Here is a 21,704-nt window from a genome sequence, read left to right as displayed (position 1 = left end):
GAGTGGTCATGTTTAATTGGTTATCATGCCTACTGTTGGCCCTCCTTTATCCAGAGATGGCATGAAGGAATTGCTGAGGTATGTGTTAGTTATTTATAATCCACAGCATTTTTTTTTTTTTTTTTGAGGAAGGGCAAAGGAAGGAAATAGACATTTTTCAAACATTTTTTTTTCCTCTCCTCACATGCAGCAAATTAAAATAGTACAAAATAATGAGATACCATCCAAGGTAACTCTAAGCTGTTTGTGCGTACTTCTGCTCTACCCTGTATGAAGTCTATTTTTGTTGTTCCTGTTGTGGTCACTTGAGACAGGCTTTAATATAACTATGTCTTGGAATGCGTGTTAGTGCATCTAGAGATGAGAAAGACATTGCTGAAGGGAAACATCAATGGGCAACAACAAACAGGTAAAACATGCCCAGACAGCACTGGTGGGAGGGAGCGGCAGATGTCAGATGAACCTCATGTGCCAGAGTAACTCATGTGGCTCAGGATACAGCATGGAAGTACTGTGACTCCTAACAGGAGTTACTGAGTACAAGTATTACTTTTACAGTAACTATGGCTACTTCTAGAGTATTATAGCATGCAAGTTTAAATAGTCCTGCAGGGCCCATTGCTAAGATTTTGGTACAGACATCAACACTGTTTTAAAAGACTTGTTTTCAAATCTTTACTAATTACTGTGAAATACACGGATTTTAGTAAGCCTACTTTATTGTAATTAGACTGGGGCCCTTCCCTCTATGAGCCTTCAGTGAAGCTGTAGGGTAGTGTTCCTGCCAGTACAGTTTGCTGCCACGGCAGTGCCTGCAAAGTGATTGAACACCAGATTAAGACTTGGAATGATTGAGGCAGGAGCAAGCCGGGAAAGTTCCTAATAGCAGTAAATATCACAGAGCCCAAGTTAACAACATGCTTTGTTTCCACATTAGATGCACATTTCTGGTGTGTTTTCTCCTCTCTTTTGATCAAGGGTGTTTTGGTCTTGAGCCAAAGACTTGTCTATACATGGAGTTATCCTAGAATAATTACTTTGGAAAAAGTAGCCTGGATTAACTCCCCGGGAGCGTGGTATTGTTCCAGAAGAAATTATTTAGAATATCACTGGGTGACTGCTCAAATCTCTATTATTATTTTTCTGGAATCTTGTGGGGAAAAAAGCTTCTCTTCTCCTCTCTCAGATACGGGTGGGAAAAAAGAAAAAAAGTATTGTTATGCTGCTTGCCAGGTGAAAGGTTTTAAGAGCTGTGTTCACTTCCCTAAACCAGATCACTAAAACCAGACCCGGTTACAAACACATTAAACCCCTCTCTTGGGTGGATGAAGTGCACTGAGGTCCACCTGCACAAGTGAGGTTACCCTTTTGGAACTAGGGTGAGAGCATGAGATAAAACAGGGCATCCCAAACCCCGTACTGTTTTCAAACACTTGAAGCGTAAGGGTGAGGTACCCGTTTAAGGATAGGAAAGGCTGTAAAGGAGTGAGGTTTAAAGAAGCGCGTCCCCACGTGCTGTCTAAAGAGCCTGGCCAACACAGGTCCGAGCTCGCTGCCTCTTTCCCCCGCGCGGTGCCGTTTGGGGACGGCGGAGCGCAGCGCAGCGCTGGCCGGCGGCCCCTGGGGGAAGGCGGGCTGCAGGTGCTCACCGCCCGGCACCTTTGCTCTTAGCCCCGCGGCCCCGGCCCCGTGCCCGCAGCCCGCTTTTCTTTTCCGCTTCAACCTCCCAGGAGCAGGGGCTGGGGGCGGCGCCCTGTGCCGTGCCGTGCCGTGCCGCCCGGGGCGGGGGCCGGCGGACATTTTGTGCCGCCCCCGCTGCGGAGGCGCGGGGCTGCTCGGCGGGAGCCACCGCGCGGGGGCCGGGCGGGGCGGGGCGGGCTCGGGGCCGGCGGGGCGCAGCGGGGGAGCGGCGGCGCTCGGCGGATCGGCGGCAGCGGCGTTCCCGTGCCCGGCAGGCGCAGATGGCGGCCGCGCTCCTCTTGTACCTGCCCCTCCTGCCGGGGCTGGCCGGCGCCTTCAACCTGGACACGGAGCGCGTGATCGTGCGGCGCGGAGAGCCGGGCAGCCTCTTCGGCTTCTCCCTGGCCATGCACCGGCAGCTGCAGCCGCAGGAGAGACGGCTGTAAGTGCTCCCGCAGGGTCCTCGTCCGTTCCACGCTGGGGAGATGCTCGGGACGCAGCCCCCGCCCGGCGGCACGCGGGGGGCTTCGGGGAAGGGACGAGGGGCACGGGCGGCACCTGCCGCCGAGCGCCCGGGGGCAGCGAGGGGGGCTCGGCGGGGGCAGAGGAACAAAAATCCCGGCGGGGACCGTGCGTGGCGGCGGCTGTGCCCCGGGCCCGGGCGGATCTCGGCCTCGGGCGCCCCCGCTGCGGAGCGGGCAGGTGGGAGGCGGAGCGGGAGGGCACAAACCGCTGCTGGCGGGGCGAGGGGACAGCCAGGAGCCCCTCTGCGAAATGCAGAAAACAGAGCAAGGCTCCTTTGTGCATCGTCGGGAAGAGTTAGGGTTCCTTGCTTTTCGTGGTTGTAACTGAGCAACCTTGTCCTGTACACTAGTGCTGGATAGAGCGTGTCTTGTGTAAGGTATTGTTAGGAAACGAATGTCTCTTCCCCAAGCGCTTATTTTTGATTTAAGGGAAGATGAGCCCGTTGATGTAGATCGAGTGTACGGAAGAAGGAAGCTGAGAAGAAATCGTATATTCGATAAAGTTAACAGATAAACGTTGTTAAAAGTTGTTTGGACCTGTTTTGCTTAGGCTTGCGTTTTTTATGGTTTCATAGAAATTACAGTGTGAAAAGGAGTATAAATCACAGGTTCCATCTTATGTCTGGTATGCAACGTGACTCAATGGTATAGCCTGAAGAATCAAATACGGATCTGAGAGTTACTTTCTAGAGGCCCTTGTCTTGCCCTTGTCTTAATTCTTGGCAGGATTACGTGTGCATTGGTCTCATTTCATTCTACTAAGAAAGCAGTGCCTGAAGGTTGTTAGTTTGCCATTATGTTGTCAAATGCTGATAGAACGAGTGCGTCAGACTATGCAGAGACGGAAAGCCAATTAGTCAGTAGAAATACAAGAGCAGTCACAGTATTCAAACTGGTTTGTAGTGTTTGACTGAAATGCCTCAGAGATTGTTAGCATGAAAGTTGTGTATTGTATGTACAGCGAGTGCTTCCTCAGGCAGTCCGAGCATGAGTACAGAGCAGAGCCAGATGCTATCTGTGTTGACATGGCTTTCTGAATCCAGGCTTTCATGAGAGGCAGGGTTCTCAAATAGAGGAAAAACCAGACTAGAGAAAATGTTTTATGATGCATGGCTCTTAGTATGAGATGTCTTGGCTATTTTTTAAAAATTTCTTCTGTGTATTTTAACATAAAGCATTTGAGTGCTGCCCCGTGTAGCTGCTTGGAAAACCTGTGTTCAGTTCTTTTACATAGCACAGCCATGTCACAGTCACTTCGAGCATCATAGCATCATTTTTCTGGAGTAGGGGTAGTAGTAATGTGGCTGAAAGAGAATAAGATATTAAATGTGCTGGACTGTCACTATCTTTTGTATGGATATAGGCATGTTAAGGTCACTCTGTTACATCTTGTGAAATAAAATGGGAGTTTTAATGGAGAAACATGAAGTGAAGGTTTCCATATTAGGCTTCATGTTTGTAAGTGATGATGTGATTTACAAATGAGTGACATTAATATTAAACAATTCGTTTGGCGTGTTCCGCAGATACTAGTTTCTAAATAGCTTGGCTGTTTATAGGTGGAACAAGCTGTCTGCTGTCCAGGTATTAGGCAAAGTTATGAGAATGGAGATCATGTTGAGGTCTCATACTTGGAAAAGTGCGTAGTCCCTGTATGCTGCCCATTATTTGTAACTACAGGAACTCTCTCAACACTGACAGAAGTAATTATTTCACCATGACATCTCGACTAGGGGATGGCTAACTTTAAAGCTCAGCTACAGTTTGAGTGCAGGCACTGTTGTTGTTGCTAGAATACCCGAAACCCATTTCATCACTGAAACTTAATTGAAAGTGACACTCAGGTTCTCATGTGGAAGGGAACCCCAGTCCCCCTCCCTCCTCAACCCCCCCCCCCCCCCGGAAAACCACCCTGCCAACCCCAACTTTATGAAATGAGACACAAGTTATAACTGATATGTGCACAACCAGTAAGTCCTTGGGAAAACAAAGGAGAAAAGGTGAAATAATGTGATTCTGTTCAAGGGATGTTTTAGTCACTGACAGGGAACAAGATTTGGTAAAACAAGCTGAATGATCTTTAATTTGTCTCTCGCCTCACTGAAGTGACTCTTAAGTGAGATGGTTCTCTCCTTCTGCCTCAGACTGGATAATTCAGTGTTAAGCATTATGAAACTGCTTGGTAAGGATGAGGGTGGAGAATGCCGAGGAAGTGTGACAAATAAAGGTAGGGCCGAAATAGCCTGTTAATAAACGTACTTGCTTTTGATCACTCCGAAATAGCCTGTTATTAAACGTACTTGCTTTTGATCACTTTTTTTTTCTGAAGTCACAGGAGACTACAGATTACATATAAACTTTGAATGGTAATTTTTGTATTTGTCAGTGTTAGATACTAATGCTGTGTTTACTAATGAGTTATTGCTTAACTCCCCATAGCATGGGTAGATGAATTCTTGAGAACTGTTTTGAATTTACTTGTAAATGGTACTTTATGTGAGACTGTGGATTGGTAACAGGATTTTATTTTTCTGTGTGAATGTTTTCAGGTGAGAAAAGTTGGCAAGTTCATCAGCTGAAGAGGAGAAAAACTTTACTAATTCACAGTAACTGAAAGTGGACTGCTAATAGCATGTGGGTGTGGAAGAGTGCTGAATGCAATCTTAATATGCATTTGGGGACCATTAATGTTACTGTTTGAGGGACTGAGGGCAGCCTGCCTGGCGTGCTGTGCATAGTTCTGGTCTACTGTCAAACGTGATGAATCTGATAGCAGAAAAGGCTATGGAGCTTTAAGGAGCTAATGGAGCTGTAAAAAAGCTGGGCTCCCTGCATGAGATTGTTCTGTTTTTAATATGTCAGTATAACAAAAATACAGGAGTTATGCTTCTGAGGGGTGGTAGTGACACAGCAGTGTCTTACGGTCTGCAGACTGGAAGGAGGTTTGTAAGGGTCCTGAGACTCAGGGATGGTGTAGCCGTAAGAGTAATATGGTTCAAGCTTAAGCAGTTCTGTGATGGAGAATGTGAGGGTATCAAGCATTGGTAAAATATACTTAGTATATACGTTGGCTACCATATGTATATGTGTATTTGTATATAAATATTACGTGTGCATACATGAGCCATTTAAGATACCCCACAGGTCTTTTTCAGTCCTTTTTGGTTATAATCTTTTAAGATTTTAAGATTATAATCTTTTAAGATTATAACCAAAAAGATTAGAAAATCTACCCAAAAAGGTAAGAAAATCTCTTGAATTTGAACAAAAGCCCCACACATTTGTGTATAACTTATAATTAATTACGATATTATTTTGAATAGCATTTCAAAGCTGAATTCATGTAGGCTTCTTTCTGTTTGAGGCAATAAAGGGTGAGGCTATGGTAGTAGATGTTCAGGATCTTACCAGAAGAAAAGCTGTGTGGCTGACAGTTGTGGATAGGCACTTTATGCCAAACCTGTGCTAACCATTAGCATCTATAAAGCCTTAAAAGTTGCAGTGTCTTACTGGAATTTTTACTCATGGCAGGTTTTGCTGATAGTGCGTATCTCCACTGTGAGCCATTATAGCAACATAAAACAAAGTTGCCTTTGGTCAGCAAGGCTGCTGACATTGCTGTACTGCTGCAGTGCATCCTCAGTGGCATTTAGCCAGTGTTTCTGTGTTGTCTGAGTCCTCAGACAACACAGTGAGCTTATACTCACTTTGGTTGAGCAACAAAAGAGCTGGATTATGCCGGTCTGCAGTGGAAAATGACAGTTCCTGCTTGCAGAGCTATTGTAGAGTGATTCAAAGTTCAGGTGACCTAAATTAATCATGCTGTATATTTGCATCTTCAGGATTTAAAGGCCTTAATAGTGCTGGTCTTTAGAGCTTCTGTTTATACAAAAAAAAAAAATAAATTGCTTTGTTATTGAACTTGAAGATTTATTATTGAAGAAATAAAGATTTTTTTCCTGTGCTAAGTTTGAGTTATTCTGTGGGTTATCTGTGGCAGAGATACAGCTGACAGGTTTTGTGGTCAGGTTTATAAATGATAGGAGACTATCATGTAATTTTCACTGTCTGGCAGCAGGTCTGGCCTTCGTCTTGCCTGTGGCGGGGCAGAGCTGTAGGGCACAGAAGTGCCTGGCATGGCAAGGAGCTCCCCGCAGAGGCTGCTGTACAGAAGCTTTACCCTTCCGACACAGCTGTTCAGAGAGGGCAGGTCACCCTAGTCAAGGAATTTCCTTTGCTTCTCTGGCAAAACCCCTTTTCCTGAACAACAGAAGTGAGCTTGATGCGAGTTGTGTCTATAGGATATTGTGGTCTGTATGATTATGTTATTTCCAGTGGTTTTTGTTTGTTTTCTCTTGTCCCCCACCTGGTGTTGTAGGTGGACGTGAGGCTTTGCCAGCACAACTGTGGTACAGACGGCCCACGCTGGGAAGTTGTGCTCCTGTAGCTGCACTGCTACGTCCTGCCTGCAAGGCATGGGTCACAGCAGAAGTGTGCTTCTGCCACAGTTCAGTCCAGGTGGCTCTGAAAAGGCTGTGTCGGGGAAGATAAGCCACAATACAGTCCTCTTCCGTCAGCTGTGTGCATTGGCAGATTCAACTTCTCTGTGGTGTTGACTGGCATGACAGATGTTCATAGTGTAGAGCCAGCCTTCTGAAGTGGTAAACGGCAAAACTCTTTTTCCAGTCCTCCGTCCCTTTGAGAAATTTGTTTTTTTTGGGAGGTCATATAGCTCTTAAAAAAAAAAAAAAAAAGTTGTTGTTTTTTATGGTCACCTAGAAGTGCATAAGGATCTAACTCAGCTCTATATGGTAGATACTTCTGTTACATTGATAACTATTAAAAATTAGCAAAATAGTAATTAATTGGTCTGCAAATGTAAGCCTTCTGTGAGTAAGGACTGTAGCATATGACTTTTGTCTGCTGTGATAAATAACCTTCTGTTCGGACTCCAGCTTTGAGAAACAGCCTAGGCAATCAGTTTCAATTAAAGCTCATAAAATTGTTGTGCTCTTCCTGTTAGATGCATGTACCTGGTACAACTTCTTGGTTTCATAGCTTTAAGTTTTTGCCTTTGCTGAGACTGATGAATCAGTTTCTAATGTAAGAGGTACCATCTCTTTGGTTTGGTGGGGTTGCTCACGCATAAAATACATAGGGTGGTGGTGATGACAGGCTTAGAAGCATTTTGATTTATACTTTCCTTATATTTAAGTATCTTAATAAGTGTGAATGGGATGAATGTGAATCTGTGGAAGCACAAATTAATCTCTTCTCAGGCTGTGTGTTTGGAAAGAGAAGAGCATTCTGTAAGCTGTCACTCAGTGTCAAATGCAGACTTGCCAAGCCCTTGCAAGAACATTAAAATAGAAGTAATGGCTCAATTAACCAAAATCACTTTAAGCTCCTCTGGTCCAGGTCTGTTGTACTCGCCCCGTTCTCAGAGGATTGAATATACCAAATAGTTCATATTAAATAATTAAGGTATAAGTCAACCCTGATGAACACACGCTAGCAGAGAGAACTGTCTTGCAGCCAAAGTATCAGATACATCGCAGGAACAGGATTGAAAAGTTAATCTTACATCCTCTAAAACTAGCAAGGTTAGACTTGTACTGTACAACACAGTATGAGCAGGGGCAGACCTTGATCTCGGGAAGGAGGAGAAGGCTTTTCTCTTCACTAATCTGAATGAAAACTAATGAGCTGCACAACATGAGAGTTAAGGACAAAGAAAAGCATTCTCCTTGACAAGTTGTCTTGTTCTTGAGCAGAGGCTAAGGGTCCTGACAAAACTGCTTAATTATGTCTGAAAAATGGGCAGAAAAGTGCTGGGGGAGGGCTCACAGTTGGAAAAACTTAATACTCTTCCCGTGCTTTTCAGGCTAAGCTCAAAGTAGTCATGCCTATTTGTGCACATCTGAATTAGTCTTCAGTGAAACTGTCCATGAAATATTCCATTGTGAAAAGGAGTTGTAAAACTTCACGTTGTTTAAGTATGGTGTGTTGAGGAGAATTTGTCACATCTGGCATACAGGTCAGCTTGAGTACAGCAATGAATGGGCTGAAATGTATTTTAATATTTGTCTCTAAAACAGGAGGTGGGAGTGAGGTGGAGAAGCGTTTTTTGCTGCAGTTCCCTCCATCCACCTGGAGCCTGCAGTGAAGTGTGGGGTGCCAGGGCATGCGTGCTGCCTGCCTGCACTGCCCTGCTTGCCAGCTGCAGGCTGATGCTGGGTGAAGAATTGAGGCTCTGTTCAGCACTGGCATCTTGAAGCCTTCAGCTGGCAAACAGCTGCTTGAAGCTTGTTGCTGTCCTGGTCTTACTGACTGAATGGCACAGGAACGTTTCTGGTGCTCTTCAGACTTAAAACATGACCCCATGGGCTCCATAAGGGTATGAAGCAAGGGATACAGAATGTTACCAAGATGGAGAGTGTAGGAGGGTGCCATTCAAATATCTGAAGTATGTAGCATGCATGACACGAGGCCTGTCTTACTGTGTGCTGCTCTGTTCTAGGGCACGCGGGGTTGGAGCAGGCTTCCCAGGAGTCCTGCAACAGGCACATTTAAGTGAGCGCTGTGTAGTTATATTAGCTGTGAGCTGGAAGGTTGAAATACAGCTTTTTTTGTTTTTATTTTTTTTTTATTTTTTATTGCTATCAGGCAAATGCCTGTTTAAAAACAAGCAAAAATCCATATTACTGAATGAGTACGTGGTGGTCTGTACTGTGAAATGTAGATAGAAAATTAACACCTCATAGTGGTATTTAGGAATGGTAGGTTACGGTAAAAGACAGGAATATTTGAAAAAAAGTATACAAAGTGGTCTGGAAGTATTTATTAGTATTATATATTGTTGACTGAGATATATAAAAGCAAGTTGCTGCTTTGAAAGTAATGTCAGGAGAATAATAACCTAGAAAACCAAAAGTGAATGCGGGGAAAGAAGTTCTACTTCCATTTTTAAGAAAAGTAGTATATTAAACATAAGTGAACTGAAACATAGGTTAATGAAGCTCCCTTTGTGACTTTAGTATCAAATACACTGTATTCTTTTATCCTTGGCTCTAAGATATCTAGAGTATTGCATGTGTTAGGACTATTTTGAGAATTCCAAAGCTATTGCATTGGGGGAAAAAAAAAGAGCTGTAGTTACCTTCTTTTAGTTTAAAGATCAGGCCAGATGTATTCCCCTATGAAGTACTAGACAGTAGATTTTGTATGGCTTTGAAATGATAGTAGAGGGTATAAAATACTGTTTCTCAAATTGCGATTTGTTGGGAGCATTTGCTCGTATGGCCTGGCCGTGTTTGGCTCTGTTGGAGTGTTGGCTGTTTTTCTTGTTTCCTGATACAGAACTGTATCTAAAAATGTCATTTTCTAATACTGATTTGCTTTAAGCAGTTGTAATAATGTGCGTGAGGATGTTACGACTGTGTTTGGAAGGGAGAAGTTCCCCAGGGTCATGAATAGAAGCAAGGGTGGTTCACGGGATGCTCGCTGTCTAGATGCAATCTACAGCATAAAAACGTTCTCGAGCCCCTCCAGGGTAATATCTATGGATCCTATGCTGGATTTTGCTAATTCTAGGTTACTTTTCAGCTGTTTTCATCTTTGCATTTGTTTTCTCCTTTCAAAGATCCTTGTGGATCCTTGAGACACAAGGAACAGCAAATAGGAGCTATTAGCATTTTTATTAATTGAGTTTGCTGACATAGTCTGATAGTGTCCATAGGAGTGGCAGACTTTCTGACAGACACTTACCATCATTTCCTTCTCAGTGAAGATTGCCAAGGCAATTTTTCAAATGGAGATAAATGTGTTTAGCTTCTGCCTGGTTCAGTTGGCATTGATACCCTCCTCAAAACCAGGCCTATAAAATAGGTCTTTAAGAAGTAAAGTAGAACAAGATTGAAAATACACAGGGAACAACTGGTGCCTGTAATGCCTGAGGTTGTTTGCTCAGCAGCACATGCCCAGGTCAAAGGTCTGAGGGAAATGCATGTTTATCCTGGAAGTGCTCAAAAGTGGCAGCCAGCTGTTGCTGATAGCAAGCATGTTGTCCTCGTGTATAGTTGAATTTTCTGGGTCCCTCTTTTCTTGTAGCTCTTTTTGCATTAGTTTTGTAAGGGCATCATAAGGGCTAGTCAGTCTTGCACTTTGTTATTAGTGCTGCTGAAACTGCATAGTGGTTAAATCTGCTGGTGTTCTCTGGGCTGTGCTTAGCAGTGTGCATGAAAACAGATCGTATTTAATTGGCCATGTTTGTTTAGTGTGAAACAACTTTAAGTGAAAACTACATTACTTTCTTGGCTAAGATGCTAAAATAAATTTGCTGTATGTTTCTTATTTTTTCATATGCGACCAACTGTTGTAGGAGCTACTAACAATCTGGCATAATTGTGCAAGTCCATGTGAACTCTTCATCCACTCAGCTTATTTTTCTGATAGAGAATGCTTGATAATTATATAGTCTGGCCCCAGAATATTGCTGAAGAGCTAGGTTTCTTCTCTTTTCCCAGCCATACTGTATTCCTGCATGTCCTAGAAAAATCCTCGTTAGATGTCAGGTCAGATCCAGTGCTATTAATAGCTGAAGTACTGTTCGCACAACTTTCTGCCTGCAAGAAAATAGGGTGTTAAAAATTCCTGAAAGAAGTAATTATTCCAGGTTCTCAAGTGAGAAAGTGGAAAGTTGTGGAAGATAGGAAAAAAAAAAAAAAAAGGGTAAGGGGAGGCATGTAAAAGCTAGGCATGTGTGCATGTGGAGGGGGAGCACTATGTAGCTGTAGAGAATGCAGTGGGTTTTTTGGCATATTCTGAAATGTAAGTTATTTTGCAAACAGAAAAATCTTGTTCTGAGATTTTGCAAGCTTGGTGAAATTCTCCCTGTTTGTACACTCCTACTCGTAGTAAAACATAATGTTCTCCACGGATCTGTGTAGGGAGAAGTTTGTTGTGAACATAAGATTTATTTCTATATTTGAGCAATGGTTCAATATCTGCATGTAACATAAGAAGAGGCTCCTTAAGAGTCCCAGCTGTTGGGGCATTTCCTTTTGGTGTACAACTTTGGTTCTCCTACAAAAAATACCTTGTTGGATTGACATTCTTCTAAGTGATGTGAATGCCTGTGTTTTCAGTTAATTTGAAGGGGGAGGGATATGTGTCAGTCAGTACATTTGCCCAGTGACACATCTGCTTTTGTGATTAAGTTCATGGTTTGAAGAAAAGCTTACAAAATTGTTGATGCTGTTGCATGCATTTAACACAGGACTATGATGGTTTTAAGACGAAGGGGTTATTTCAACGCTGATTTAGTGTGCAAGTGACTTTCAGCTATCTTTGTGTTTGCTGGCAGTTTGTATACTCATCCTCTGAAATACTAATGAGGGATTATGTACGGAGAAAGTACATGCCTTGTCTAGACACATGGTTGCATGCTGTGGACAGAGCCTTTCAGCCTGCTCCCCAGGTGTATGCCTCTGGTGTCTCAGGCTTATTTTGGCAGCTGGGACAGCACAGTGCAACTCAGCACAGCTTCTTGGCTTGGTCTCGCATGGATGAGGTTGGTATGTGTTTGCCGAACGAGGCAAAGAACTTTGTCAGATGGTGAATCTGCCAGCATCGTGTATCACCATTTCTGTGGTTGTGTATCTAGTGCAAGAGGTTTATGTCTGTCTTGCTCCCCCTGCTATGATTAAGGGGGAGAGAGGGAAGAAGGTGGAGAAGAGGGGAAGCAGTGCCTTACAAAGTGGATGGACTGATGAAGGAATGATGGCTTCTGTGAGCTTGGGAAGTAGCTGCTTTTCATGTTACGGAGGGCCGTGGAGAGTAGTAGTAGCTGCAGCCTATGGATTCTAGCGTGAGATGTCTTACTGTACTCTTCATGCCTCTTAATGGTTTAACTGTGGTCTTATATGAAATTGATACACTTCACTCAGTGAAATAAGTAGAGGAATGATATTACAATCCAAATACTTGTTCTGCGCTGCATTAAAGCTGCAATTTTTCAAATGGCTCTTGGCATGTTGATAAACAGTATATGCCTGTTATGGTTGTTACCTCTCTAACAGACGCTGCCTTCAAAGGCTGACTGGGAGCACTGCTCTTTCAGGTTGTTCTTTGGGAAAAAAAAAGTCTGAGCAATTGTTTCTATATTCATGTTCACTGTCTAAAACACGTACCTAGCAAATGATGTGATACTCCTTGCATTTCTTTAAAGCTCAAATGGAGGTGGCATATATTGTGGCAGTACTAAGACAAGCCCTACAAGTGAGATGAAGTGTTAATCTGAACACTAAAATTTTACATGGTATGAATGGCCAGCAGCCCAGTTGCAGAAGATATTAATTCCTGAGTACTGGAGCCTGTAGAGTGACCATGCCCAGCAGCAGCAACCACTTCTTTACCAGCCTGTTTTGCTGGAGGAGCTCAGGCAGTGCTGGACCAGAAGCCCTGTTTTTGGGTAGTAGCTGGCACAAGAGCCAGATTCCAGCGTGGGGAAGGTGTGTGAAACAGCAGCAAGCAGCAGGGATGGAAAATTGACTCTGAATGTACTGCTTTCTTGTAACGACTCTTGCTAGCTTGTCTTCCTGCTGTGGCACCTCAGTGCACTGTAGCTGCTTGTGGACAAGGGTGGGTTTTGCATGGATTTGCACCTGATGTGGACAGGATGGCTGGGAGCAATGGCTGGGTTGGGAGCTGAGTGCCAGGACCTTGACTCGCAAGTTCATTTCCTTTAGCAGCACATTGTCACTTCTTGAGCTAAACTCCATATTACTAAGAGTACTTCATGCAGTAACAGGCACCACCACCACGTAAAATGTGGGTGAAAATCCCTTTTAACATTATGTCTTTTATAATTTTATCACAGATTAATTATAAAGCAATCTAATCGATGTTTTGTGGTATCACTTACGGTATCAGGTCTATTCCTAGCATGATACATTGTTCATTCTTTCAAATCTGGGGGAAAGTACAGTTTGTAAGGAAGAAATTTGTATTAAAATGTATTATTATACAGTTATACATTATTATACAGTTATACATTATAAAAATGTATTATTATACAGTTTTCACATGCTATTTGACATAATGAATGTGTTGCATCTCCTAGTTATAGCAAGACAGTGGTGTACAAAATGGAAAACTATTTTGAAATAGGACTTTGGAACAGAACAGACCATTTCTTGCATTTTTTTTCTAGGGAAATAAGCCTTCTACCAACGTAAATGAGATCTGCTAAAAAAAATAATAATCCATATAGACTGAGTTCTTGACTGTGAGGGGAAAGTGTTTATTTTTCCATGTGGCTTCAGAAAGTCACTAATTAGTGGCCTTTCCAGAACAACAGGTAGCTTTGTAGTTCCAGTTTTGCTTTGTAGCTTGCCCTGATCCTTGTGCTTCTTTTGGCTTCTTTTCCTAGCTACTGTCGTAATCTGCTTCCTGAAAAAGGCTGAACTAATAAAACAAAAATCACAATCCTTTAAATGCCAAGCCTCCGGGCAACAGAGATTGATGGTGTCCTTGGCCATGGCTTTGCATTGGTAGTAGGAAAATGTAACTGTGGAGTAGCAGATTAAGAGAATCATCCGTCACTTAAAATAGCTGTTAATAGCAGCCTGGGAACGATGGGTATCTCTGTAAAAAGCATTGCGAACAAGCTCCCTACTCACACTGTTTCTGGCTGCGTTTTGCAGGGAGGGGTGTTTTTTTTTTTTTTTTGAGAAGCTTGGTCCCTTGGTTCGTCTCCAGTTCCCATTAACTGCCTGTGTATGTGGAGGGAAATCTCTGTGCTAATGAGTGCATGGTGCTCCTGCCTTGTCTGTGTAACTACTGGTAGAAGCCAGATCCAGGCAGAAAGCAGAGGTGGTGCCAGCTGGATTTAAATGCAGTGTCTGTCCCATTGACCAGCCTCAGTTATGTGGAAACGCTCTGTGTTTTAGTGTTTCCATCCTCCTCTTTCCTAAAGTTCATATACTGGAAATCCATCCCGTGGAAGGCACTTCAGATGTCTGCATTGAGAGCAGTGGTCTCTGCCTGGAGGTTTTAAATATTGGGTACATATCTAGGCAGTGTGACTGGTGATTTGGTAGCACAAATTTAATCCAAATATGAGTTAGTGGTTGTTACTTTACTTTCTTTGTTTTGATCAACAGAATGAAACTCTGGGAGAGCGTGTGGGAGGAAAAAGGATGCAGGAGTCTATCTGTCTAGCCAGGAGTGGAAGAAGTTTCATAGCATTTAGCTTCATCGCTTTCCAGATTCACCCCCCTTGTGTTGATGGAGTCTTTCTGAAAACACAATGAAGAGCAGAGTCTGCAGTGGCAGCATTGTTATCTGAGAATAGCAACCTTAAATTGGACATTTGTGCTCAATGAAGGTTGCAAAATTGGAAATAACTTACACTACTGACTATTTTATTCTGTCTATTTGTTGAAATGGCTAATGGTTAGTTACCCAGGAAACACTGTCAGTGATTTCTACTCCAGTCTGTTAAAGCTCAGAGCTGGCACTATTAATGTGTTGCTACTACTTTTAAAGAAAGGATGGCAAAGATGGGGTGCCTTGTTTGGGGCAGAAGATACCGCAGAAAAGAAAGGAATTCAAGGAATGAAGAAAGCTTTGGAAGATAGAGTACCTGGGCTCAGTGTAGACCATGGTATTTTTTTGTATTTGTTTAAATCAAAATGTAACTTACTCAATGGAAGCTTCTTCCTTTGATAAATAAGATTTTCTTGCCAAAAATGTTGAGAGATGTTCTTCTTCCTTTTGACTTGTTTTCTTTTCAGTTAGTGTTTGTTCCAGAGGTATTGCAATGAATTGCTGACAGCTTTTCTTCTTTGAAGTATGTTGTGAAAACTGTACGTTGTCCTCAGGAAGTTCCAGGCTGTAAGTGAGGAAGAAAATTCCTTGCAGAGTGAGAGGAAAATTTGCAGGAGCTTGGAGGTCTTCTGTGTTGCCTTTGATAAGGTTTTCTCACCTTAACTGTAGCTTTCCTTTAGGAGTAAGTGAGGGGTGGTTTCATGGGCAGTACTGGAGGGAGTTGAGACAGCTGTGAGCAGAGACTGCTCCAAGTCCCACTGCCGTTTTCATTACCTGAGAAGGATATTGCAGCCACAGCAGCTACTGCACTTCACAAGTTACTGGTGAAAGCTGCGAGGACTTCGGATCTGCACCCTACTGCTTAGTATTCTGTATTGCTTGTTAAAATGGAAAGCTGTTTCTGGTGTATTTTGCTTTGGATTTAATACCTCTGTTGGGCTGTTTTTGGTGAAGACACAGCCGTCTCACCCAGGTGCAAGTTAGCAGGGTGCTGCGGTGAGTTGGGGATGCTGCTGGGGGCCATGGTCCCATGCTGGTCCCGCTGCAAGGGCTCAGGCCTGTCCTTCCTGGTGGCAGGTTGTGGTCATGCAGCATCTGCATGATGCAGGCACAGCCCACCTGAGCAAAAACTACCTCTCACTGAGGTGAATTAGTTTAATTGGCATCATGTGCAGGCCTGGAGCTCTACCTGTGCAATTATCTCAAGTTTGGCCACGAATCTAGGATTATAAGGGAGTAAATCTGTCCCTGGCAGCCAGCAGATGCTCATAATTGTCAGTGGGACTTCAGTTATTACCACTGTCTCCATAGAGGTAATTAAGAGAAAGCAATAATTAATCTAATTCTAGCCAGTAGAGCAACAGGACTGATGTATTTGGTCTGAGACTAGAATTTTAGTTCGAAATTGGAAAGTGCGTGTTTTAATTATGGGGTATAATTGGAGTTAAAGAGCATTGTAGCATTGTGCCAGGGTGTGAGAGATTCTGCATTTTTCCAGCAGTGTCACTTGTTAGACAGTTCTTTTAAACTATAGAAGTGGCATTTTTATTCGGGGTAACGTAATGAAATATTAATAGAAGTTCACTTAATGCTCATGCACTCTGATTGGCTCATGGAAAATCTAATCAGTTTATAGCCTGTATTTAAGCAAGATAAATGGTAAAAAATCAGGATTAAAGTAATAAGAAGCATCTGATTCTGTAATTTACATGAAGAATAGACCTTTTTTTTTTTGGTCTGCCTTTTGGCTCCCAAAAAGCTCAGGCTGCAACAGGAACTGGTGCTGAAAAACATCTACATTCAGGATGTTGTATGGCTGAGCTTCTTTTATCTGCATAGTAATAAAACAAGCCTGCCATGGGATAGAAAACTCAGTAAAACGCCCATATTCTGGAGTCTTGGGGGTATTTATCTCCAACTGACTCTTTCAACCATAATGGATTCTAGAGCCTGACTTTTGGGGCATTCAGGCATTACAACGTTTTGAGTGTAGCCTGTGCACACCATAACAGAGAAGTTACAATGAATACAAGGAATTATGATTATATTATGGTGGGGAAAAATGAAGAACTTACTATTGCCAGTCTTCAACTGCAAAGTTCTTTGGCTTTAATTTCCTTGTTTTATCTGCTAATGTAAGGAGATGGTGATACCTAGGAAGGCACCTCCTCATCCCCCTCTTCTCTCTTTCCTTTTGTAGAAGAGGTTTTGCTTGCAACAGAGAAGGCTAAAATGGAACGTGCATAGCTGCAGAAGAACTGAACCTGCTTTTTGGCACAATAAGCTGAAACTTTATTAAAATTCTTCTATAAAAACAGAGCAGAATAAGCAGCAATACAGTACTGACTGGAATGTGTCCTCAGTCTAGAAGGATTCAGCTGAGCATGTAGCACAGGTCTTACAGGCACGGCATAATCTGATGTATTTGGGCTCCAAATGGCATTCTGAAAATCACAAAGGTGTATGGAGCCATGTCATATGCCCTTAGCTTTGTGCTTTTGTGCATACTTTCTCATTTCCATGCCTTTAGTTTTAAATTAGGTCATTTGATTTCTATAATAAATTGTTCTTTTTTTTTTTTTTTCCTCAGATTAACTCTTGAGCAGTAGGAAAGACGAACAGCAGCTCTATTGGTTACAAGTATAAATATGCTTGACAAAGGATTTCTATGTTTTACTTGATTTATTCAGTGAAAGATTAGATGAATGTGACTTTCTTACTCACATTTCCTAATAATATTGATAATAATGTCTAATCCTCATCTTCAGTAATTTGTCTTGCAGAACCTGGAAGTGTAGGTTTAGTCCACTCTACTGTGGCATTTGGGGCAGGTATGAAGCAAAGAAGTTCAAATGAGGTACTCCACCTTTTAATACCTCTTTAGCTGCTACTTGAAAATAGATGTTAGTGTTTACCACAGTATCTAACTGAATTGATCTACTACTTTGCAAGAGTTTTTTCACAGCATGTGCTGCTGTTGGATTGTTTTGTGAATAAAGACTTGCAGTGAGGTACCTAGCAGGGTTGGAGATTTTTGTGTTTTGTGAGCCTTGAAGACTAATGACAGGATTCCTGACAAAATTTCCTTGAAGACTGGAGAGTTTTAAATTAGTGTGTTTTGAATTACATTTTTTTACAGTGGAAAATAATAAAATTTAAATTTGGGCTTACGGGTTTGGGCACAGGGAAAAATCTAAGGTAACGTTTCCTTTGGAGATCACGTATTGACACTTACATGTATATGTAGCAAAGGCTAAAGCATTGCTTTACTCTCACTTACCCTTTACCATTGCATTGTTCACCTCAACAGGTGTCTGAGATGCTGTAGCAAGTTGTGGCTGTCTTTTGTCAGGTGGCATCTTTCCATTTTGTCTTCTGTTGGCTAAAGCGTTTATCCCTGATGCCTCTACAAGTCTTCCCTTTGTCATAAAGATTATGGTCCTATTGTCATGGTATGTCATAAAAGGTATCATTTAGCTAGGGGGAGGTTATAATATCCTATTATCCCATAGGAATAGATGTCCCATAGGAAGGAGCAGGATATTAATTTTCTTCATCTAGCATTCTTGCCATCAGTAGTATGTAGATTGGTGAATTTAATAAAAAGAAATATTTGAATTACCGAAGACCAAAGTTTTTAGTTGTGCTGAGGATGTTGAAACAAAAGGTTTCTAATCAAATTTCTATGAGTGAAATTTAGTGCATCATTTTACTCCCTGGGTTTTGAATGAGAAAAAATAGAAATAATAAAAGTTTCTGAGTTAGGAAATAAGTGCCTCTGCTGTCTTAAACTTCTGGTTGTTAACATATAAAATGAGAAGAAAAAAAGCCCATGTCATCTGTCTTCCCATAGGGGTAACAACTGAGGAGAAAATATACCTCTTCCCACATTAGGAATAGCTCAGAAACTAATTCTTTGCAAAAGAATTAAGAGATTAGAGTTGAATGCACTATTGCCAAAATTAGAAAATGAAGTTATTAATGACCTTTCTAAAAGCGTGTTTGTTTGGATTAAACACTCTTCTGATAAATGCTACATTTCTGAAGAAATCTTTGAAAAACATGCAAGGCATATGTAGGGGGAAAAGAAGGAAGCACTTTAAAGCAAAATCCATCCAAACTGTGTGTCCTGATTTTGTATGTATATCCATCAAAAGCAAGTGTTTTATCTTGACATTGCATCATTCAAGTGGGGGTCATCTTTGTGAGGGCAAGTTACGGAGGTTTTTTTTATATAAAACTGGGGGAAAAAAATGGCTGTTTCACAATACACATATAACTTTCTGTTTAAAAAATGTGTTTTCTCATAATGCATCGATTTTGGTTTGTGTCTTATTACTTTAGTGACACTGAGTAAATGTTTTCATAATAACAAAAATATTTGTATTGGTGTAACTTAGATATGAACAAATCTGTATCTTGTTTTTAGTTTAAAAAACGACAAAAAATGTTCTGAGGTACAATAGTGTGCTTCGCCTCTCTCAAGAGCAAAACTCTACAGCTTAAGTCTTAAAGAGGGTCCAAGTTCCTCTTTGAAATTTGTGGATCCAGCAGTAGTCCAGGCTCTGTCCTCTACTGTAATGGCAGAGATCACTTCTTTCAGATTTTTTTTTTTAACCAGTGTTAGTAAGCACAGAGAGTGCTTCCAGTTCAGCTATCCGTATGTTGTATCTACTATATTGTACCTATCTATACACTGTTCTCTGATCCTCATTTTTTTTTTCAGCTGAATGGGATTTTTTTTTTTTACGTTCTCTTAAGTTGTGCTGTTATTGCATGTTGGTTGTTATTAGTTTCAGTTAGCAAGTTGAGAGGTTGCTGTGCTTTGCATGTATGCGGTTCATCAAAGAAAAATACCTGAAGTACTAATTTTTTGGCTGAAAACTCTTGTTGAGCAAATAAAGATGTCTACTGGTTATTTTTGTTATAATACTCATGGGGGATGGTGGGACAGGACTGGTGTAAAACTAGAAGAGAGTCTGAAAGTAGTTGTATTCACTGTATCCTTTTCTCTATCTCCAAATGTTTGCACATCAAACCTCCAGCAACATGGTGAGAACATTTTCCTGATTCTGCTGCTGCCTTCTTTTCTAATATTGCCTCTGCAGATCCCTTGAAATGATTTCTCTTTCCCTACAGATTGCTGGTTGGAGCTCCTCGGGAAAAAGCCTTTCCATCCCAACAAGCCAACAGAACAGGAGGGCTGTACAGCTGTGACATCACGTCTTCAAATACAGACTGCACTCGTGTCGTATTTGATGAGGAAAGTAAGTTCTTCAGTGCTTCTGTTTAGGATTGAAACAGTTGTCCGATTTTTCTTATTTGATGGGGTCTTTTCCATAGACAGTGTGTCAGAAAGTTACTTCTCTGGATTTGTACATAACTTACTTTGCATTGGAATAAGTTGTAGTTTAATTGCTAAAGTACCATAAGGTGCATAAATTTGGCTAGATTTGGATGTTTTGTAAATTGATGGGACAGGACATAATGTGCTAGAAGTGCTTAAAACGGATGTTGTCAGTGATAAAATGCGCAGACACTGCCACCTGTAGACTGTCTTATGTACTGTATGAAGCTCCTTACAGAGACAAAAAGTTAACTTAATATTTGAAAGTGTATTGTGATGCTTTGCAGCTGACCCAGGGAAGGAGAGTAAAGAAGACCAATGGATGGGTGTAACTGTCCAAAGTCAGGGGCCAGGAGGAAATGTGGTGGTAAGTCTGTAGGAATAACTTATAAAAACATTCTGGGTCTACAGTGAATGTTCTGAACGGTATACATTTCTGTGCAGCTTTCTGAAAGATAATTTATTTTCTTGTACTCTTGTGATTTTTAGAGTTAAGGACTTAAATGTTTCCCTAGCAAAATAAGATCCTTGAGATTGTAAAAGTTTTAAATTATTTTTCAAACTCTGAGTTAGCCTTCCTTTATAATCTTGGTAACAATATAGGATGTTTTATTTATAGGGTGTCCAATTTTCTTTATTTCATATATTGTTTCTTTTAAATAACACTTACTATAGAAATAGGGAAAAATAGTGAGATAAATTTTTAGAAGTAGCAGTCTATCATCAGCCTGTTGTCTGGAATGATCAGCCTTACTTAAATTTTAACGAGGGTATTTGGCTGAGTCGCTCCTGTGTATTAATGTAGCTCTGACCATTGCACTAGGACTTAAAAGTGAGAGTGTGCTGCAGTAAGAGTTTGTGCAAGTGATGACACAAGCTATTTTATACAATACAGAGAGAAAAAGCTTTGGGGATTTATCAGATAATGTTATCTTTGTATGTTAATAGTTATTTCTCAATTAAATTCATCTTTCATGGTGCTGCAGGATACCAGCTACATCATAAAATGGGTGTGCAGTGCGGCTTTCCGTCTAATTATATCCTTGCAGCTTAGCCTCACTGCTTTGAAAGCTGGAGCAAAGCTCCTTTAGGGTGCAGCTCTGGAGTTATTTAAGGATGTAGAGTCAGTAATATCTTGCTCCAGTCTGACTGAGAACCTAAGGGGAGGAGAGTAGATGGAAGGGGAACTGTTAATCATTCCTTACCAGCTAATGCCATCCTGTCTGTGATGCAATTTCTCTGAGAAGGAACTTTTCTATGTAAGTGGAAAATGTGCTTATTAGATGACCTGTGGGCAGCTGGAAGGTCACCATGCAGCTGGGCAGTACGTGATAATTCTCAGCACGGCCAGGAGTAATGCAGTGCCTTCAGTGTGGAGCAGCTAGGTGTCTGCCTAGTAGGAACTGAAAGGAATTTCTCTGTCAGATGAGAAACTTGGGATGCTTGTGTTCTTCACACACCTATTACATGTATATCTGCAAAAAGTGCTGCTGGCAAAGGGGTTTGATTATTCCACCCCTTTACAATGGTTTGGTGGTTATGCCACTCAGCCTGGTGGCTATTCATCCCTCGTGTTACGTATCTGATTAGAACCCTGTTCCCAGGTGAACAGTTGTAACAGCTAGGTTAAAGAACAGCTTATGCTCACCGATGCTGCTTTTCTCCGTCCCGGTGATGGTTATCCCGTAGCAGAACATTAACCACAGGAATTAGGAACAAGTCCTCCTTCCATCCCCTCCATCGAAAACCTTTCAGCATCCTACCTATGGCATTTTTCTGTAAGGGATAAGTTTTGAACAGCGTCAGGTGGATGGTAGTTAAAC

At 41.8% G+C, this 21,704-nt stretch overlaps 1 protein-coding gene across 2 annotated transcripts in view; it reads left to right on the top strand.

Annotated features, from left to right (window-relative positions):
- Window positions 1-1,923: 1,923 nt before the first annotated feature.
- The window catches only part of ITGA6 (integrin subunit alpha 6), a 43,042-nt gene continuing 23,261 nt past the window's right edge, over window positions 1,924-21,704 (top strand). Inside the window, exons 1-3 of one of the 2 annotated variants that reach the window (XM_032190048.1) lie at window positions 1,924-2,122; window positions 19,674-19,801; window positions 20,169-20,248. In XM_032190048.1, coding sequence (XP_032045939.1) covers window positions 1,962-2,122; window positions 19,674-19,801; window positions 20,169-20,248 — 369 coding nt within the window. In that variant the 5' untranslated portion in view covers window positions 1,924-1,961. The remainder of the gene's footprint in view (window positions 2,123-19,673; window positions 19,802-20,168; window positions 20,249-21,704) is intronic. The other variant, XM_032190047.1, reaches the window with a different exon arrangement.

Source organism: Aythya fuligula, chromosome 6, assembly GCF_009819795.1.
Source record: "Aythya fuligula isolate bAytFul2 chromosome 6, bAytFul2.pri, whole genome shotgun sequence".
In the NCBI taxonomy this organism is placed as follows: domain Eukaryota; kingdom Metazoa; phylum Chordata; class Aves; order Anseriformes; family Anatidae; genus Aythya; species Aythya fuligula.
Note: the sequence above shows the minus strand (reverse complement) of the source record. Positions and strands in the feature narration are given on the sequence as shown.